This window comes from Oreochromis aureus, linkage group 18 (assembly GCF_013358895.1).
Source record: "Oreochromis aureus strain Israel breed Guangdong linkage group 18, ZZ_aureus, whole genome shotgun sequence".
NCBI lineage: Eukaryota > Metazoa > Chordata > Actinopteri > Cichliformes > Cichlidae > Oreochromis > Oreochromis aureus.
The window spans coordinates 26,388,384-26,407,905 of NC_052959.1; the positions used below are offsets into that span (position 1 = coordinate 26,388,384).

At 40.3% G+C, this 19,522-nt stretch overlaps 1 protein-coding gene across 2 annotated transcripts; it reads left to right on the plus strand.

Moving 5' to 3' along the window:
• The first annotated feature begins 1,630 nt into the window (after nt 1-1,630).
• Nucleotides 1,631-18,763, plus strand: LOC116326670 (ATP-sensitive inward rectifier potassium channel 10). 2 transcript variants are annotated; one of them, XM_031748037.2, is made up of 8 exons: nt 1,631-1,681; nt 2,193-2,330; nt 3,636-4,586; nt 11,994-12,339; nt 14,263-14,474; nt 14,729-14,860; nt 15,590-15,767; nt 17,302-18,763. In XM_031748037.2, exons 4-8 carry the CDS (start codon nt 11,994-11,996, stop codon nt 17,697-17,699), a joined length of 1,266 nt encoding a protein of 421 aa, XP_031603897.1. In that variant the 5' UTR covers nt 1,631-1,681; nt 2,193-2,330; nt 3,636-4,586; the 3' UTR covers nt 17,700-18,763. The 2 variants fall into 2 exon arrangements, with proteins under 2 accessions (XP_031603897.1, XP_039458505.1); XM_039602571.1 differs by lacking the exons at nt 1,631-1,681; nt 2,193-2,330; nt 3,636-4,586 and adding an exon at nt 6,287-6,414.
• The last annotated feature ends 759 nt before the right edge of the window (nt 18,764-19,522 follow it).

Here is a 19,522-nt window from a genome sequence, read left to right on the forward strand (position 1 = left end):
CTCTGGGGCATTCACAGCCTGCACCTGGGGTCTTGCCTGGTGTGATAGACCCCAGCCTCTATGGATCTTGTACTCAGAGCTTGTTCTTGTGCTGCCATGATTAGTGCCTCTGTGCTGTCTTTCAGTCCAGCTTTGTCCAGCCACTGGTAGGATTTCTGGATATCAGCCACCTCCTCTATCTGCCGGTGGTACATACCGTGCAGGGGCCTGTCCTTCCATGATGGTTCCTCGCCTTCCTCCTCTTTCTTGGGTTTCTGCTGCCTGAGTATTTACTGAGCAGGCTGTCAGTTGGGGCCACGTGATGTACGTGGATGGTCTCATCCTGGACTGTGGTGCTGGCTCACCAGTCCCGGCCCCCTTCCTTCCGCTTAGCGTGAATATATCGTATATATATATATATACATATATATAGCTGCAACCACCCTGCGGGCGGTTTATCCTCAAGCGGGTCCTCTACCAGGGTCTGGGAGCTTGAGGGTCCTGAGTAGTCAGCTGAACTGGCTCTTCTGGACAGAGACGATGTTGTTCCGGGATCTGCTGGAGCCACTGCGCCTGAGCAGGAGTCACCGCACCTAGTGCTCCGATTACCACAGGGGACCACCGTTACCTTCACCCTCCACATCCTCTCGAGCTCTTCTCTGAGCCCTTGGTATTTCTCCAACGCTCGTGTTCCTTCTGCATGGATTGCTGTTTCGGAACCCCAAGATCCAGCGTCTTCTTCTGTTTGTCTACCACCACTATGCGGTTGGTTAGAACCAAGTCTGGGAAGTCCCACAGGATCTTAGTCGGTCATTCTCATCACCTTGGGGGCATCTCCAGGATGGGACTTCCAGGTTATACTCGGCACAGATGTTCCTGTACACTATGCCGGCCACTTGGTTATGGCGTTCCAGATGCCTTGCCCAGCATCTGACATGTGCTGGATTGTCTCAGGGGCATCTTTACACAGCCTGCACCTGGGGTCTTGCCTGGTGTGATAGACCCCAGCCTCTATGGATCTTGTACTCAGAGCTTGTTCTTGTGCTGCCATGATTAGTGCCTCTGTGTTGTCTTTCAGTCCAGCTTTGTCCAGCCACTGGTAGGATTTCTGGATATCAGCCACCTCCTCTATCTGCCGGTGGTACATACCGTGCAGGGGCCTGTCCTTCCATGATGGTTCCTCGCCTTCCTCCTCTTTCTTGGGTTTCTGCTGCCTGAGGTATTCATATCCAGAAAGTTGGGGCCATCTTCGTGACCAGTGGATGGGACAAAGCTGGACTGAAAGACAGCACAGATATATATATATATATATATATGGCATATATATATATATATATATATATATATATATATATATACACACACACATATATACATATACATATATATATATATATATATATATATATATATATATATATATATATTTCTGCAATGTATCTAAAGTGTTGTTGAGGAGATGAAATACCATCAGGTGTGAGTGATTGTGCCTGCAAAGAGCATAGCAACTGGTGGCCTGAATGTTTGCTGTAAACTCACATATAGTACCTCAGATATTGAGGTCATTACCCAAACTTCCTGTTCCTGTTAAGCACATTTTCACCTTAACTTTATCATATGGAAACTTGCTGTTTTTTCCTTCCAAGGGAAACAGGTCCCTATGATGTGGCTGTGTGAAGAAATAAAGGTCATCTGAAAATGAGTAATACGTCTACACACACACACACACACACACACACACACACACACACACACACACACACACACATTTCTAGCCTAAACCACAGTGAGTTATACTATAATGACTTGTTTTTGATCTTAAAAGGGAGATTATTCTTCAAATGATCAATAGTAGGAAACACTGTCATATGTTTCCCTCTGCTGACTAAACCTGGAGTTGCAGGAAGAGTCAAACGTCTGCAATTGGCTTTGCACAGCTACTATTTTTTTAAACAAAACATCAAACATCCATCCATCCATTTGTCCATCGCCTAAAGCTTATCTGAAGCTGACAGATATTGAAAGGAACATACTATGATAATGTATTTTTATTGTTATTATTGCGGCATCATAATTACACAATCCTGGATGCTAAACATAATGAATAAATGAACCAAGTCTACATTTTAAATAAACCCTGAATTTGTAAGTCTGTCATGAATATTGGCAACAAGTTTTTCTTTTAAACTCTCTGTAACCTGTTTTCACCTTAGCGAGTTCACCAAGCAGAAGTAAGAACCGGAAGGAAGTGGGAAAAACAGCAAAACAGCAACTAAATGTGCAGAGAGAATCAGATAAAAGGCTGCAGAGAGAAAAAGGAGGGTGAGAAAAACAGTTTCTAAAGAACGGAGGTAAGTTCACCAACACCACCACTAGCATGAGCCAAGAGCACTGACTGACCCCACCACACACACACAAACACACACACACACCCCTACTTTTCTTTCCTAGCATGCACGTGAAGAGAAAAAGCGGTAAACAGCTGATTTTTTTTAACAGCTTTTCACACTGAAACTGAATCACATGCATGCAGGTATGTATGTCTCGATGTCTCGAGCACTTAGCACCTTGAGGTTTTAGATGATCAAAGTCATGCTCAAAAAGAGAAGATGGTGAGATCATCACTTTTTTTGCAGATACCACATTTGATGACATATCTTCAGTTAGAATATGTTGATACTAATACTTTTTAACTAAGTGAGAAAAAAACTATCAGTAAGTGGTATAATAAAGATAAAGTTTTACAGTAAAAGGGAAGCCATATTTTTATCGTTACCCCTTGCTTGGTCCAACTTCCTAGTCAAGTCAGAAGTACTGACTATAATTTACAAGAACTGTGGAGGAAACTGAATGTGGTTGAGTGAGGCTCGTACAGGGCTGTGTTGGGGTAAAATTAGCACTGAGGGTCAGTGCACAAACTTACATATAATTAGTGTGCAGTACAGCAACTTTATTTGGACACATATTTTCCTCACATAGTTACATAGTTAATAAAGATAGTTTCTGCAGCGCTTTGCACATAATATACCTGCCAAAAACAGACAAACACTAGACTGGGGGGCTATTAATGCACAAAGGTTAGCATGCATTATTTTAACAAAGTGAAATACTTGGCTAAATGCTTGAATGTTGTTGTGTTGTGATAACTGGATTTTCAGGCTAAATGACTTAGAGCTTGCTGTCACTGTGACCACAAAACAACCCTTGAAGAAACTATTACTTCTACTTTTACTTTAAACTTTATAAACAAACACACACTTTATAATTCTTGCGCTCATACACTAATGTTGAAGTACAAGCACCTTGTGTGGAGATGCCCTGCAAAATGCAAGAACAAATAACCAACTAACTGCCACAAATGAGAAGAATAAAAGTTCATGCTGCTTCAGCCTACGCTTTGATTTTAGGATTTTTGCTCCTGCAGCTTTATAGACGTGCATGCAAAAACTTACTGTATAAGAAAAGCTCAGACAGCGGGGTTTAATCTTATCTTTTTCCTTCCTCTTCAAAGGCCACACGCTCATCGCTACGATCACACATATTTTCCGTTTCTTTTGAATGCACAGAAAATTTTTACACAGTTTCACAGTGGTTTTGTACTTTCCACAGTACTGACTTCCTCTTCATCTATATGTCTTGTTTTTTTGGCGGTGCAGGGGGAATACAGAAAGGCTCCAGTGTTGCTTTAAAATAGAACATCTTGATGGCAACAATAACAACACAAAAATAAAGTTCAGGACTGATCCTGCACTTTGTTCAAAGTGGACTCTTCTGCACATGTGACCAATGGTCCTCATTGACTATCCCTCTTTCTATTAAATAATGCTTTGTCACCCTCTCTTGAGCCAGACCATGGGGTTGTATTCACCTCACGGATGCCCCTCTTTATGTGGCGGAGCTTAACAGGATGCTCCGTACAGACGCTCTTGGACACAGCAAACGCCGGGCACAGAAGAAATGAATAGGGTGCTCTGTGGTTTCCCTTAAAAGAGTGTTTGTGTGTGCACTTGTGTGTGTGGGTTTGCTGCAGGGGCTGGTCTGTTAGGGCCATTTGTTGGCGCGTGCACATGTGCTTGTGTGCATTTGTGCAGAATGTGCATGCGAGGCCCTGAACATGTGCGTTTATTTCTCTCTGCATGAATCTGGTGTGCTGCCTGTATGATGTATTCATGGCCCTTTGTGTCATTTTAATAAAACAAAAAGGAAAAAGGGGAGACTGTGGGGAGTGGCGATCAATTATTACACCAATTACACAGACTTTCAGGACACAACAGGGATTCAGGAATGAGAGAGCTCAGAGGGAAAAGTGAGAGAGGGGCCTGTTATAAAGCCAAGTCCTGTCACTTTGGGAAGAATTTGTAGCCAGTGAGACCGGGCTTTGGGTCTGAAACAAGAGCCCGATGAGCCAATGACTGTCTCCATAATTCTCCTCAGCGGTGTATCAGTGTCGTGGGACGCAGGGTGTTGAAGTTACTCCTGCAGAGTTACAGTCCCAATCGTGTCCTGTGAGCATGACAACAAAGCAGCCATGTGGACGAAAGGCTGAGGCTCCAGGCTCCTAACTCCTCTCTGTACGGGTCAATTAGATTGCAGCCTGCGCTGAAAAGGTAAGCAAATGAATTCTCAACAAAGTGCACTGGAAATACCAAAAAAATAAATCAGAGTCGGACACGGTGATCATTATTCTTAAAGTAATAATTCTCCATGGAATTAATTCTCCAGGACAAAGCGATTAGTATAGATGTGTGTAGTTATATATTTGAGCTTATTAAATTGATTTGATTTTTTACTGCATGTATTGTTAAACCTAAAAAATATTTCAGAAAATGCTGACTTACTGCAAATTAGATCATGAGAGCATTGCCTTGCACAATCAGAGGTTGCAAAACATAAAAATCCATGAGAGTAGCATAAACGATGTTGAATATATCATTTACAAAATAAAAAGTTAACAAAGGTGACATTTCTTTTTGTGCTGCATTTTGAACTAACGTTTCTCAGTTCCTCAGTGTTTCTCTAAATAGCCTGGTTTCTGGAAGATGATAGATAGATGGACATTTTATCAGCAATCAGTTTGTCAGCAATCATCAGTTTGTTCTTTCCATCACTATAAAACAAACCATATAGAACAAACTTAAAAATGCTTTGAAAGCTGTGCATACAAATCGAGTTCAGTTCATTTTACAGTGTAAACCAGGCAGAAGGTTTATTATTGTGCATATTTGCTCCAGTTTATTATTTCAGTTTACCTAAAAAAAGCTCCAATGCTGCCTTAAAAGAGGTAAATCAACAGTTTTTGGTGAAAGTCTGATCAACACTTGAAGAAGTTTACACTTCCCCGCATCTCCATCGCAATGAAACTATAGCATGATATTGTTGATTATATTTCCCCAAATCTGATCTTTAAAGAGGGAGAACACGTCTAATACATGAACTTTAGATCGTCAGTAAAAAGACGCTTAGAGGATGAGAAAAAAAGTTTTTATTTCTTAATGAATCTTACGTTATTTGGGAGTCTTATGAGATTCTGTTGAGGTGAAATTTTTGACAGAAGGAAAGAAACAGAAATAAGAAATAAAATAAGAAGGGGGAGAAAAGTGTGTGTGAGTGTGTCTGGAGGGGAGGGAGGGGGATTACTCCTCACTCCAGAATACTAATGAGGGCCTTTTGTCACAGATCTTTCTCTCTTTCCCCTTCTGTCTGTGTGCTCATTTTTCCCCTTTACTCATTTCTCCCTCTCTCTCTTTCATTTTCACACACACACACACACACACACACACACACACACACACACACACACACACACACACACACACACACACACATGCATCACATGAGGAGATTCCCTGACTTTCACTCATTCATTCACTCAAAAAACTTTAATATAAGCTTCCCTACCTACAAGCCTAATTCAACCAAAATGTACTGATTTTTGTTTACATTGTGATGACTTGCTTTTCTTCCACCAGTGAAACGTTGAGTCCTCACAATGTGAAGACGTATTTATACTCATACAACATGACTGGTACACATGCATAGCTGTGCACTTGTATTTACATACATACAAAATGACACACCTACATTCACATAAAAACACATGTAATTTCAATCCTACTCTCACATAATCACACACTGACACACGCACACACACGGATGGGTACAGAGTCGTTTTTGTCAATGGCGCCTTTTGTTTCTTTTATCTGAGCTGACAACAAAGCATTCCTGTGTACACAGAGGGGAGAGAGATAGAGAGAAGGAAGGAAGGCGAGAGAAAGAGGAAAGGAGGAAAAGAGAAAGAGGGAGATCAGGAAAACATCCACCGCTCTTTTTGTCAGACAAAAGTTTTGATTGGGTTCTTGGATTCGGCTCACTGAGGCTGCAGGTACAGTAAAGTTGTAGCGCTGCCATGGAGATGGAATACATCCTGCTGGAGAGGTTCGTTAATGGTTTCCCTCTCATTTACTCCCATTTACTCTATTAGTTATCTGATACATGGCTGTAGTGGAATTTGCGAGCGTATTTGTGTGTGCGCAGCTGACAGGGAGAGGGCTGGGTAAGAGGGTGATGCAGAGTTGAAAGAGTGAAGTTTTCAATTGATCCATTGTAAGTGCAAAGCCTTTGAATGGCTCACAAAAGTGTGATGTAATTAAAGCTGATCAGTTATGTAATCCACGATCAGCAAAGGAGCTATTTTTGATTTATGCTACGAGGCAAAAGTATATGGACACACTAGAGATGAGAATGGTGAATAATGTTTTCACATCTGTGCAAAAAAGTAAAAAAGTGTTTGCAGAAGTTTAGAATTTATCGAAAACACTGACCTCAGCCCTATCTAATGCCTTTGGCATAGATGCATGCTACAGGCTGGGCTGTAACAGTGTATAATAATTAAGTGCTTTACTGCACCTAAATGCAGTTCACCGGAAATTTATTTGACATCGCATTGTTTGCGTGCAAACTTCCTCAAAAACATCTCTAGGCCTGTTGTCTTGTTTCAGATGTTTGTGAATTGTTACAAATTTCAGCAAAGCGATTTTTCTCTGAACTGTTTATATGAATTAATTTTATTTTGATCAAATTTTTAAGGGACAAAATCTGTTATTTAGAAAAAGGAGAAAAATCAAGAGTGAATTGTTTTTCTTTCCTATACCTTTTACGCATTTTTGTTTTTATTGTGAACATCCAAGTAGGGCCCAAACCCTGCTGAGAATCCAAGTAAATGATCATTTTCATTCATATGAAGATGACACATGTAAGTGCCTCTAAAGTGAAACATAGGAGACAGAAAAACAGTCCCCAGCACAGGGCGTTATGAGAATCTTGAATGAGGATGTTTTAAAGTTTTGCTTTCAGATTCTGTTTGGCACTCTTGCCATTTATTCCTTTTATGGAAAAAACCCTCAAAACTTTGCTTTGTTGTTTGTGTGATGTGATGGTGATTACACCAGACCTCATTTGCAAGACAGCTGAAGCTTGCCCAACTTATGCTTGCACAAGTAATTTACATTGTCATTTTCTGAGGAAGCTAGTCTGTCAGAATTAAGCAAATGCTTTAAAAAACAGTGTAAATGCAGCTGAAAATAATGTCAGTTTGACTAGCTACAAGAATAAAATGCTGTTGAGCCACAAATTCACAATGTTTTTAGTAATATGTCTGTCACACTGATCATTATATGCAGAACATAATAAACACAATTTTATTACAAAAGATTTCGGTTGCATTGCAAGACTTTTTCTTACTTAGGTAATACATCTGAGTACTACTACACCACTAATATACATTTGGAGCTGTCATTGAGTGGGATCAAATCCCTGAAGCCAGGCTCCAAAATTTTATCAAGAATCAGGAAGCTGGAATAAGATTCCCAGTAATCACAAATTATCATGTTAACAGGTGCCCACTTACTTTTTGGCCTGAGAGGACCATGAAGACCAGAGAGCTTTTATATCCTTTTACATGAGAGGTAGAATTTTACATTCTGCTTTAATGAGCGTGAGAAGTTCTCACAGAGTGATCTTCTGAATATCCAGAGTGTAAAACACCTGAGAAAAGACTTCACAGGAGTCAAGTCTCAAGCTGAACAAGGCCAAAGCGCACAGAAAGCTAAACTGGCCTTTTCCCTATCCATCTCTCACTGTCTCTTGCTGTCTCTGGTTTCCAGTCAGAAGTTCACTCTTTGTCCACTAAAGGTCTCCCTGATCAGAATCAACAGTAAGCTTTTTAAATAAACTTTATCTTGATAAACGTCTGAGTTTCCAACAAAGATTTTGACCTTAATTGACTCTTTCAAGTTTCTTTTCTGTCCTTTGGATCACAAATGAGTCTCTGTGTGGGTTGTTTGTTGCGTCAATGAATGCATCCTAATTACTGTCTTCTTTCTTTCTTTTCACCTTCCTCTTCCTTATCTCCCTCTTTTGTGGGCTATTCTCTCACTTGACCGCCATCATTTGTTGAACGTAAGTGAGCGTGTCAAATTATGCAGGAGCTTAGCTGTCTGACATGACTTGTATCTAAATGCTCGTTCATCTACACATTCATGCAAACATACCAAAATGTAAAAACTGAAAAACTGAAATACTTGCTATCAGATTACGGGGACATTTGAATTTCAATTTGTCTTCCTAAAGACAGAAATAGACAGGTCTTTTATGTTAGATGAGGGTTAGTCCAAATATGGGACTAAACATTGATTAGCAGCTGTTTCTCTTCCTGTTTTTCATGTCACATCAAATATACCTCGCCCAAACCTGGTCTTAATAAAGATCTAACCACACTAACAGATGTGTGAGCTTGTACTTCCTCTTATGCCACATCTGCTCTTGAGCATTCACCATCATGTTAACTGACACAAAGTGGAGCCAGGGCTGGACTGGGACAAAAAATCGGCCCAGGCATTTTGACTAGAGACCAGCCCACCAGGTATAATAGGAAAAACCATAAATCCTTTGAATGAAAACAAACGCTGTTGTCACAGTGATGTACACTGTCTTGTTGGTATATATGTATCAGTCTAATAAACTTAAACCTACACCATCCTCCCTATTCTGGTATTCTAAACAGTACCCGAAAGTAGACTGCTTGGTCGAGTTAACCTCCTGAACTATCTACAACACATGGTGAAAACCTGAAATTAAGACAGAGAAGACTAGAGGTGAGACATGATCATTACTGATTACTGATGACAGATTTAGATATATTTTCATAAACCATTCATTTGCCACATCAATAAACAGCATGGCAGGGCAAAATATTTTTTCTAACATGGCAACCTTTAAAACGTGAAAGGAGACAGAAAGACAGGTGAGAAAGATGATGGCATTTTACACACAGTACTGGTACAGTATCTAGAAAATGTGGGAAAATGCTGGCATCATAAACAGTACTTGCTACTTCTGAAGAAATTATGATGGGACCTAAAAAATACTATGTACAATAACGGATTTCAATATTTTACATCAGATGAAAACGTTTGTTGTAAGATTCAGAGCGATGAACAAACAAGAGAGAAAAGCCGATCAGCTGATCACTGATCAGTTTCATGATTGGAGTAGAAACAGGAGAGAGACGGGGAGAGAATGAGAGAAGAAGAAACAGCTGTGCAGCGTAAACATGGAATAACTCCAGCTTTGTGTCTTTTTCATTGTAGCTGAAGTCCAGGACAAACTGTTCCTTTTCACCTCAATACTAAACGCGCAATATTTTCTCTGTATACCAGACGATTACGTTTTTTAAAGGGACGGTTGGAAACTCTAATAACTAACCTTATAAATAAGATAAAAGTTCAACATCAATAATATCACAGCACCTGCCCAGCAGTATAGAAACTCCGTCATGCTAGCTAGTACGCAGTACGAGTTATTGTAACTGACTGTAAAAAGTCAGCATAACGAAAATAAACTCCACCTAAACTTGGTTTATATCTGACCCAGATAGACTGCAGGTCATAACTTCTTACCTGAAGTTGAGTTCACCACCTGCCTTTCCGTCATCCACCTGCCAGCGTGTTGCATCTGCTGGCCTCCACCACTTGCTAATGTTACTGAATCTGTAGAAGCTCCGCAATAGCCACCACCAAACAATTGAGTTATTTTTACACATCTCCCAGCATCTGGCCAATCCACCACCTTTCAGTGTTTATACCGTTACGGAAAAAAACGAAGAAAAAACCCCCTCATCGGCCCATAAAAACGAAAAATCACCATCGGCGCACCGGGCAAATGCCAGTTATGCCCGATGGCCAGTCCAGCTATGAGTGGAGCTGACAGCTGATAGTGATGGAGATGCTGTCAGTCTGAAGAAATGCATGAATTTCAAAGAACATGCTAAAGGAGTTAGCATCTATGAGTCAGAAATATCTGTCAGAAAGCTATGTGACATTTTACTGTTGTGTTTGAGGACATACAGCCAGTGTTATTCTGGTCTGAAGCATGCTACATACTTGTGTGTGTAGTTTATCTTTCCATCACTGGTCACATGTTTGTTAGTTTGCTTTTTTCTTTAGTACTTTACAGCTAGTGATTCACAGGCACGACGTGGTGAGAAAATGTATGACTTCCATGCATAACTATACTTAGTCACTGAAATTTACTATTTGAACCCACATTTTAATGACTCACTCTACCGTTTAACCACCATAAAAAGCACCAAGCAGCCCACCATAACTGAAAAACATGTACAGACTATTCTAAAGAAATGATTTACACAAGAGGAGAGTTCTGTATCTTCTATGTGACACAACACATGAAGCTGAAACCCCTTAAGTTTTGAAACATGTGAGGAAATGTTTGTTCTTCCTGTTTCAGGTTTTAGTTTCAAAGATTACAATCAAAAGAAGAACAAAGCACCCCTTTTGGGGCACACAGTGACGGCATATGTCACTTCTTCTTCATGACAATATTTCAGTAAATTTCCAAACACCAAGAATGCCTATTTACGGAAATAATGGGCAGGGTACAGACATTTAAAATGTGTTAATGTTAACTTGCCCTCTAAGGTTTTTTTTCTTTTATTTCTCACCTTTTTAATAAATGTGTTATCTGTTTTATATTTTTAGGGTTTATACAGTCTAACTCATCCATACTATAAGAACAGCCAGATGGCCTTACCTTCTCATAATCCTTGATTTCCTGCCTCTAAACTGTTGGCAGGGTGGCACTTGTCATTGCTGCTAAAATATTCATGCTTCAGAAAACTTTCCTTGAGCCATGATATTGGAAATGAAATATATGGTACATGTTAATATGTGTATTTATTCATTCTTCTGTCAGAACTATGCACTGATGTTCTAATATTAACACAGTGAATTTTAGTAAATTCCACAAACTATTATTACATTCAGTCAGTTTCGGTTGGAGAGTGACTCATGACCAGAGTGGATTCCTGTCTGAGCGAACTCCCAGAACAGTTTCACCAGCTAAAGCATTTCCCGCAACAACATGTGTGGGTCTGCATGACCTTTCATCTTTGTTATTCTGTTATTAAAATTATTACCAGGCTGAAACAAACACATATTAGACACGTAGTTTAAATGTGTTAATGTGAGAGCAGATATCTGCAGGGAAGTTGCTAACACCTGCAGCTAGTCATTATAGGAAGTGTGTAAAGTCTGTATACAGGAAGCCACTGTTATCAGATTGGCTCTGCTTAAATGTGAAACTAAAGTTCCTCTAACATAGATGTGACGGATGTCACACTCAGCTTGCCTCTTTTCACCTAGCAGGCTTACTGTTGTGAAGGAGCTCAAATCATGAGCTTTTTTTTGAAATCCAACCAATTAACTTTGTGCCTACACCTAAAAAGAAAGTAAAAGCAAAGTAAAAAGCACAAAACCACAGAATGCAAAGGTTTCCTGCAGCTTACACAACAGCTTATACCTCCAGACCCCTACCAAGGATTGTGCAGATCCTGTATATTTTAAAGCACAACATATTTTGCGCTCCAGGATGAGAATGTGTACTTTGTGTCAGACAAATGACAAATAAAAACATTTTATTCCATTTTTTCTATTTCCCAGATGACATCTGCCACACCTCCTTCCTCTCGTAGCTCCTCTCCACATAAAGTTTGCCACTCACAGACACAGACAGATGTCTTAAAACCTTTACTTGGTGGTGGCATATCTAGTGGGGGAGGGTCTCTGAGGAAGAGGAGACGTGTCCTGTCCAAAGATGGGCGAAGCAACGTGCGCATCGAGCATGTCAGCGGACGGAGTGCTCTGTACATGCGTGACCTCTGGACAACATTTCTGGACATGCAGTGGCGCTACAAGTTCTTCCTGTTCACTGCCACTTTTGCAGGGACCTGGTTCGTGTTCGGGGTGCTGTGGTACCTGGTCGCACTGGTGCATGGAGACCTTCTTGGTGAGAAAGCAGGGAGAAATTTAAAAGAGCAAAGACCAGGTCATAGGTTCATACTGACGCTCCTCCCTGGCCTTCAGTTTGACACATGGAGTCATTCTAAGTGATCTACATGCGGGTTTTCAGTTAAAAGTTTCAACTGACATTAACAATCATTCACTATTACACCTGAAAAGTGTTTTTCAGTTAGATAATTAGTAACTGAATCATATAGAAAGTTTCCAGTTTTGACTTCAAGTCATCTGCACAAAAAGTACCTAATCTTCCTGAGCAGGCTTGTGGTTTATTATGGGTCGAATACAGGAAATGTCTGAAAAAATGTCAGTGCTGACTTTAAAACCCCAAATTATTTATACATTTGAGAAACACTAAAACCTGCGGGTCAGGGCAAAAATATCTAACTATTCAAGTGTTTCAGTTGTCTTCCACTGACAGTTTAATACTTAGACTTCCTGCTGACTTCCTGTAAAAAGCGAAAAACCGCTGTGCTGTGTGTGTGAGTTCAAACCCATTCAAACCGAATGCACGCAGTCATTGCATAAACTGAAACAGGAGTGTTTGCTAAAAAGCCTCCCAGACTTCAGGTGTTCATTGCACTGTACACATCATGACTTCTTGCAAAACCTCAGTCATGTCTGTTAAGGACATTCAGCCTCAATGTTTGTGCAACTGAGCAATGCAAGAAGTGTGAAACAGTTCTCATTGCCTTCTTCACACCAAAACAAAGAAACTACAGAAAAGTGTGAAAACAGCCATAATAGTGAATATAACCTTGACTAAAGCAGTGTGTTGGTTCACAGCAATACTGTAAGGGAAAGTGGAGCCAACAAGATCTCCTGTTCAAATCAAATCAAAGTTTATTTCTATAGCACATTTTAAAAGACCGGAGTACATCAAACTGTTTCACAATTGTACCGCAATGCGGGTAAAATTAGGGGCAGAGCATGACAGGTAAAACAAGGTACGAACAATACAATTATATAGTGCAATGCAGCGGGTGGAAGTCAAACTAATTTGCTTCAAAAGCCAAGTTAAACAATTGAATGGACTCAGCTGTGCGGACATCGACTGGGAGATTGTTCCAGAGTCTAGGGAAGGCCACAGCAAAGGCAGGGTCACCTCTGGTCTTTAATCAAGACCTTGGTTGCACTAAGAACAGTTGGCTAGACGATCATAGTATTGTCTTAGGGTTATACAAGTCGAAGAGACCAGTTAGGTAGCTAGGCGCCAGGTTATTTAGAATTTTAAGAGTAAGCAAAAGTATTTTAAAATCAATATGGTATTTAACGGGGAGCCAGTGTAAGTTAGCTAGGACAGGGGTGATGTGATCATGCCTTCTCCTGTCTTAAAGCTGCCAGTGCTATTCAGTTTAATTGCTCTATATTTTGTTATTTGTTTGAATTTGAATCTAATCATGCATTTAATAATGCACTTTCCTTACAAATATGGAACCATTTAAGAGGCTTTCCAACAGATCCATTGTCAAGAAGCATTGTTAAACAAAAAAATAACTAACTAATGTCCTTACTTTTTGTGCTAAGTTTATAAAACCAGGATGCACATGCAGTGAGGGTGAATGTCATAGGAGGCTTGTAAAGAGATGCAGAGGTTGTTGTTTCTTTTTTTACTGAACTTATCTTGCGGTTAAAGTGAAGTTTTAGATATAATCTGGCAACTATATCATATCTTTATTCTATCTTAGTTTTCATTTAACACATGCTTCTCCCCCTCTTCCGCTGATATCACTCGTGTTTCAGCAGACAGTGTGTTTAACAGTAAATAGCAATATCCAGACTTTAAATATTCTGTTCTGTTGTTCCATAATAATGTGTATAAAACTAAAGAGCAAATAATATTAATAATAGTGTTTATTTTTTAGAATTACTTAAAAGAGCTATTGATGCTTTTTTAAACATGTTCCTCCAGAGTTTGACCCTCCATCAAACCACACGCCCTGTGTGATGCAGATGCAGACGCTTACAGGGGCTTTCCTCTTCTCCCTGGAGTCCCAAACAACCATTGGATACGGTTTTCGCTGCATCACTGAGGAATGTCCAGCTGCCATAATCCTTCTCATAGTTCAACTGGTTATCACCATGCTCATGGAAATCTTCATCACCGGTACCTTTCTGGCCAAGGTAGCCAATACATGAAATATCCATGTAAGATGCAATGAAAAGAGACAAGTGCCTTGTATCAACAAAGCCATGCAGGCCTTAATTTGTGTTTTGAAAACATTTTTTAAAAAAAGCAGAAGTTGTCTAGTCTTAAACAACACATGCAGAGTAGCATGCAGTGCACTGCAGTGTGCATGTGAGCTGCAGGTTTACTCAATAATTTTTATTACATAATCATTAACAAAGATGACTCTGACCAAGTTCCTCCTGATCAGGTTGCCCGGCCAAAGAAGCGCGGTGAGACAGTGAAGTTTAGCCAACATGCTGTGGTGTCCGCCCATGAGGGCCGACCCTGCCTCATGATCCGGGTGGCCAACATGCGCAAAAGTCTCCTGATTGGGTGTCAGGCAAGTATGCATGCAGTTACTTTAAGTATACAGTAGCTGGGAAAGGTTCCACTTGTTATGGCAGGTCTAGTGGACCCGACCGCAACAAGAGGAATGATCCACCCCCAGTTCGACCCCAAGCAGCACATCACATCACAAGTTAAAATAAGAGATGGTTTATTTACAAGAATGAAAGAAAAATGGGTTTCACAGGAGTCACTCAGGCTTCGGGATGGACCCACACCAAAATAACAAACAAAAGGAAACAAACTCAGAGGAGCGACTGCTTGCCTAGCCCCAAAGAAACATAACCAAACGACAATCACTTACCTCCCTGACTAACAAAACATGAGAAAACTGTGCCCAACTGAAAAGGCGATCCACCCCTACTTCCTCCTGGATTCACAAAACAACACAGGGCATGTCCCAGCCCCAACCGGTTGGGGGTAAAACCGAGGATGGATGGATTGCCGTCCTCAACCGCGCCGTCTTATACCCCGCCTCCAGATCATCATCCAATCCGGGCACACCATCTTCAGGATCCACCACTCCTGGAGGCGCACCTGCACACTCACATTTGCATGTCAGAACCCCAGCCCATGACGACAACCGTAACACACTCCATACTTGTAAAGACTAGATAATAAAAATAGGTTTAGAGTTCATAATTTGTAGATTAATGTGAATGAGAAATTTGTCAAACTGGGAACCAGTTGAGCTAAAGCAACATGTGCACAATATTCCTATCAGGTGACTGGAAAACTGCTCCAGACGTCTCTGACCAAGGAAGGGGAGACGGTTCGTCTGGATCAGAGAAATGTTCCCTTTCAAGTGGACACTTCCAGTGACAGCCCCTTCCTCATCCTGCCCCTTACCTTCTACCATGTCATCGATGACAACAGTCCCTTGAGAGCCTGGGCAGCCAAGGGTAAGTTTAGTGATGAGAGCAGTAGACTCGGTGGGTGGTGTCACAAACTGCATCAGAACGCCTTCTCTGACATTGACCTTTGTGTCTCATTCCTATGTCATGCAAACATCTGGCCCTGAAAAGTTTCTAGTATAATTTTACCTCCTTCCAAGCTGCTTGGAGGAAAAGGCAAATGATTTCAGCAACACTTGTGTTGTAGAGAAAACATCATCATCATTTGGACAACCATTCTTGTTTTCTCCCTTTCTGGTGTATGTGGAGGCTTTAACAATAGACATGCTTCCCACAAATTGTAGTTAGTTAATAAGCCTGGTAATGAACTGTTAAAAATACATGACTAGGTTTCAAAATTGAAATGTCAGAACTAGGTTTACTCTTTTTGAATTTGAAGTCAGAAACAAAGAAGAAGTTTGGTTGTGAAGTCTAACTTGATGAAGAAGAAGCTGTATTTGTTAATGTAGTAAATGTGTCACATTTTTCAGGGGTGTCAAACTCATTTTAGTTTATGAGCCACATTATAGTTATTTATTGATCACTGATTAAATAGAGCCTAAATAAACCCACCTATTTTAAAAACAGATGAGCATTTGGAGAATTTTAACAGTACTTCCAGCTGAGACAGTTTTCATAGTTTTGTTTCACTGAAAACGCAACAAAACTGTCTCAGTTCTTCCAAAAGTGCCCACAGTCATTTGAAAAAAAGAAATGTGAAATGAAACAGCATGGTCTCTAATTCCCAACCAGACCATGAGTGATGTCCCTTTAGTAATTAAATGGCTGATGACAGTTCTGTCTCTGCCTCAGATGAAAAATACACAATTATAACGTGATTCTTCGGCAGCACAATGTTTTCTGAAGAAGAGAACAGTGAAGAGACTCCAAATGATGCCGGCCTCCTCTGTAATTTCCAATCGACCCCTCGGAGGGCTGATTTTGAGACATGTTTCATTTTCAAGACTTAGTTTGACATTTTTGTATGTCTATTACTTCTTTATCTGTATGGACACTTGTTTTTAACACCAGTTTTCATCTGTATGAAGATTCACTAGCTGGGCCCACATCCTCATTTTAGGTTTGACAGCGTTTCAGTAGGTAAAGGTGAATGCTTGGACATGAATTGAGCTGTGATTTGGGGAAGACCTCGAAGGGGACTGTTGATGGCTCCCGGGCCTGGCAGATCCCCGTGTACTAAATAGAACTGAAGAAGTTAAGAATTAAATGGGTGGGGCACGTAAACGAGAATGAACAGCTTACAGAACTGGGGGAACCTATATCGATGACAACCAGAAGGAGCGTGTTTGGAGGCGTGGTCCTGCTCCTGGAATTCTGATACATAATCTCCAATTAAAAGAAGATACACACAAAATGCTCATAGTAACATAAATTAAGAGCACTACTAGTGGTTGAAAACCCTTTACTGTGAGTCTTTAAGTTAAATATTTTTATTACTTTCTTTCATCCATTTTGTCCTAAGGATATTGTTGGTCTTTAACTTTAATGTGACATTTCCTTCCATTGTATGTACCTTCTTCAGGTGGTGGCTGGACTGACCCAGAACTGGCTGACTTTGAGTTGCTGGTGATCATGAGCGCCACTGTGGAGCCAACCTCCGCCACCTGCCAGGTTCGCACCTCCTACCTGCCAGATGAGATCCTCTGGGGCTACGAGTTTCCCCCGGTAGTTTCCCTGTCTCCCTCAGGGAAATATGTAGCGGACTTTGCCTTCTTCGACAAAGTGGCCAAGACCAAGACCACCCCCATTTTTAAGCCATCCAGCCCCCAGCAGGGGTACCAGAGCAATGGAGGGGGGACTGTACCTGAGGCGACTGATCCAGAGAAGATTCGTCTGGAGCAGAGCTACAGGGAACAACGAGGAGAGGACCGAGGTCGGGTCAGGGACGCTCCTCTGAGTGTTCGCATCAGCAACGTGTGAAGAGTTTAAACAAGAAGGCTTAAAAAGCAACAGGAGACGTCGCCAAGTTCAGTGTAAATAACAAATCAGTGAAACATCATATCAATGAACAGAACAGATTAATGTTGACTACTGTATGAACATGTGGAGTATGTTATTGTCATATGCTTGCTGGGTATGATGTATATGGTTACACTCGACTGTATTCATATGAAGGAATAACGTCATAACTGGCATAACTACAGCTCTTTACATCTGATCACGGCACAAGTCCATTCACTTCACATACACTACATACAGTTTTAACTCAAAAAACTACAATACAAATGATACAAAAATCAAGTAAAGAAGATGGAAATCTCAGTGGGCACTAACCAAGTTACAAAAAGGTGTGAGACAGTGGTGTTTAATTTTCATTTTTTTCAAAAGTAGAGCAGAATAAAGAGCAGGTTTGGAGACGTTATTATGACGAAGTAAGATGGAAACACCCGCCCACTTAAGTAGAAGCACTGAACCGTGTATAATACGCCTAAAATGTATGTAAATGTGTGGTTAATATACATACCACGTTACATGTAAACATTTATGTACAAAGGTCATATGACTCTGAGTTTTTGCAGCAAAACACATCAGCTGTAAAAACAGTTTTTCTGCCTCCTGCAACCCCTCCCCAACCCCCAATTTCCTCTGAATGAGTAACGTATTTTTATACTTCCTGGTAAAAACCCAAACATGTACTGTAATAGTTCAATAAAATGTAGCACTACAACTGAAAAGTAGAGAAAGCTGATACGTTTTGTGTTCAGTGTGACCTGTATGTTGGTAATGGTGTTTGTATTTCATGATTTCTGTCATGCGTGATTGCTGTTGCTGCTTCAGAACATAGCACTTTATGTATGTGATGTAAATTTGCACATTGAAAGGTTTAGTGGAATGTGTGTTAAATTTTGAGTCTACTAAAAGCACTCAAACACTGAAAATCATTGAATTGTTAGTTTAAAAAAACAGATGATTAATTTTTTAACAAATCAAACTGTAACAGTTTTTTGTATGTCTCTGTAGCTTTAATAATATGAATGTGTCCAGATATGCACAAACATTAAAGGAACTCTTCTTTATGCAAAAAACAGTAGCTTACGATTCCTTGAACACTTCTGTGATCACTTTGTTAAATCCCCTTATTTTTTTAGTGTACAAATCACACAGGAAAGTGAAAGAGTAGGATACATCACAGGTGAGTGCTGAGATGTGAGAATGTGGAATAGTAATAGTTAGAAATGAAGTGATCCATGAGTTTAATGGATCTGAATAGGATGAAAAATACTTTTTTGTAATACTTTCTTCACAGTATGAGTGTAAAGTGTCTTTAAAGACCAGCTTAGTGACTTATTCTTATCTTTGGTTTTCTTCATCCTCCTTTTGTACCACTTGAACCACTTGAACTTGTACAAGACTCTCACTCTTCTAGGAAACATCTTGCACCATGTGGACTTTCCGCTGCTTGTCAGGGAATTCACATCTCATTTTGCACTTTCCAGCCTTTTGTAAATATTTTTTTCTCTGAGCCTGTTGTGAGTCTTCCAGTTATATGTTTAGCTGTGACAGATATGCTCTTATTTTAGTCAGTTTATTAATCCACATAAAGGCACTACTAAACAGCGTTTCTTGCCTCGATGTACATAATTAAAATGATTGTGTATAGGTCTTAGCTATATGCTCATGTGGAACCATCTGTTTAGACTCTAAGACTTAAAATGAAACTGCAATTGAGGTTTAAGTCTTACTGATACTATGTTAACCTCACCTGCATCCTACTGAAACCCTAACATGACATTATCAGCATG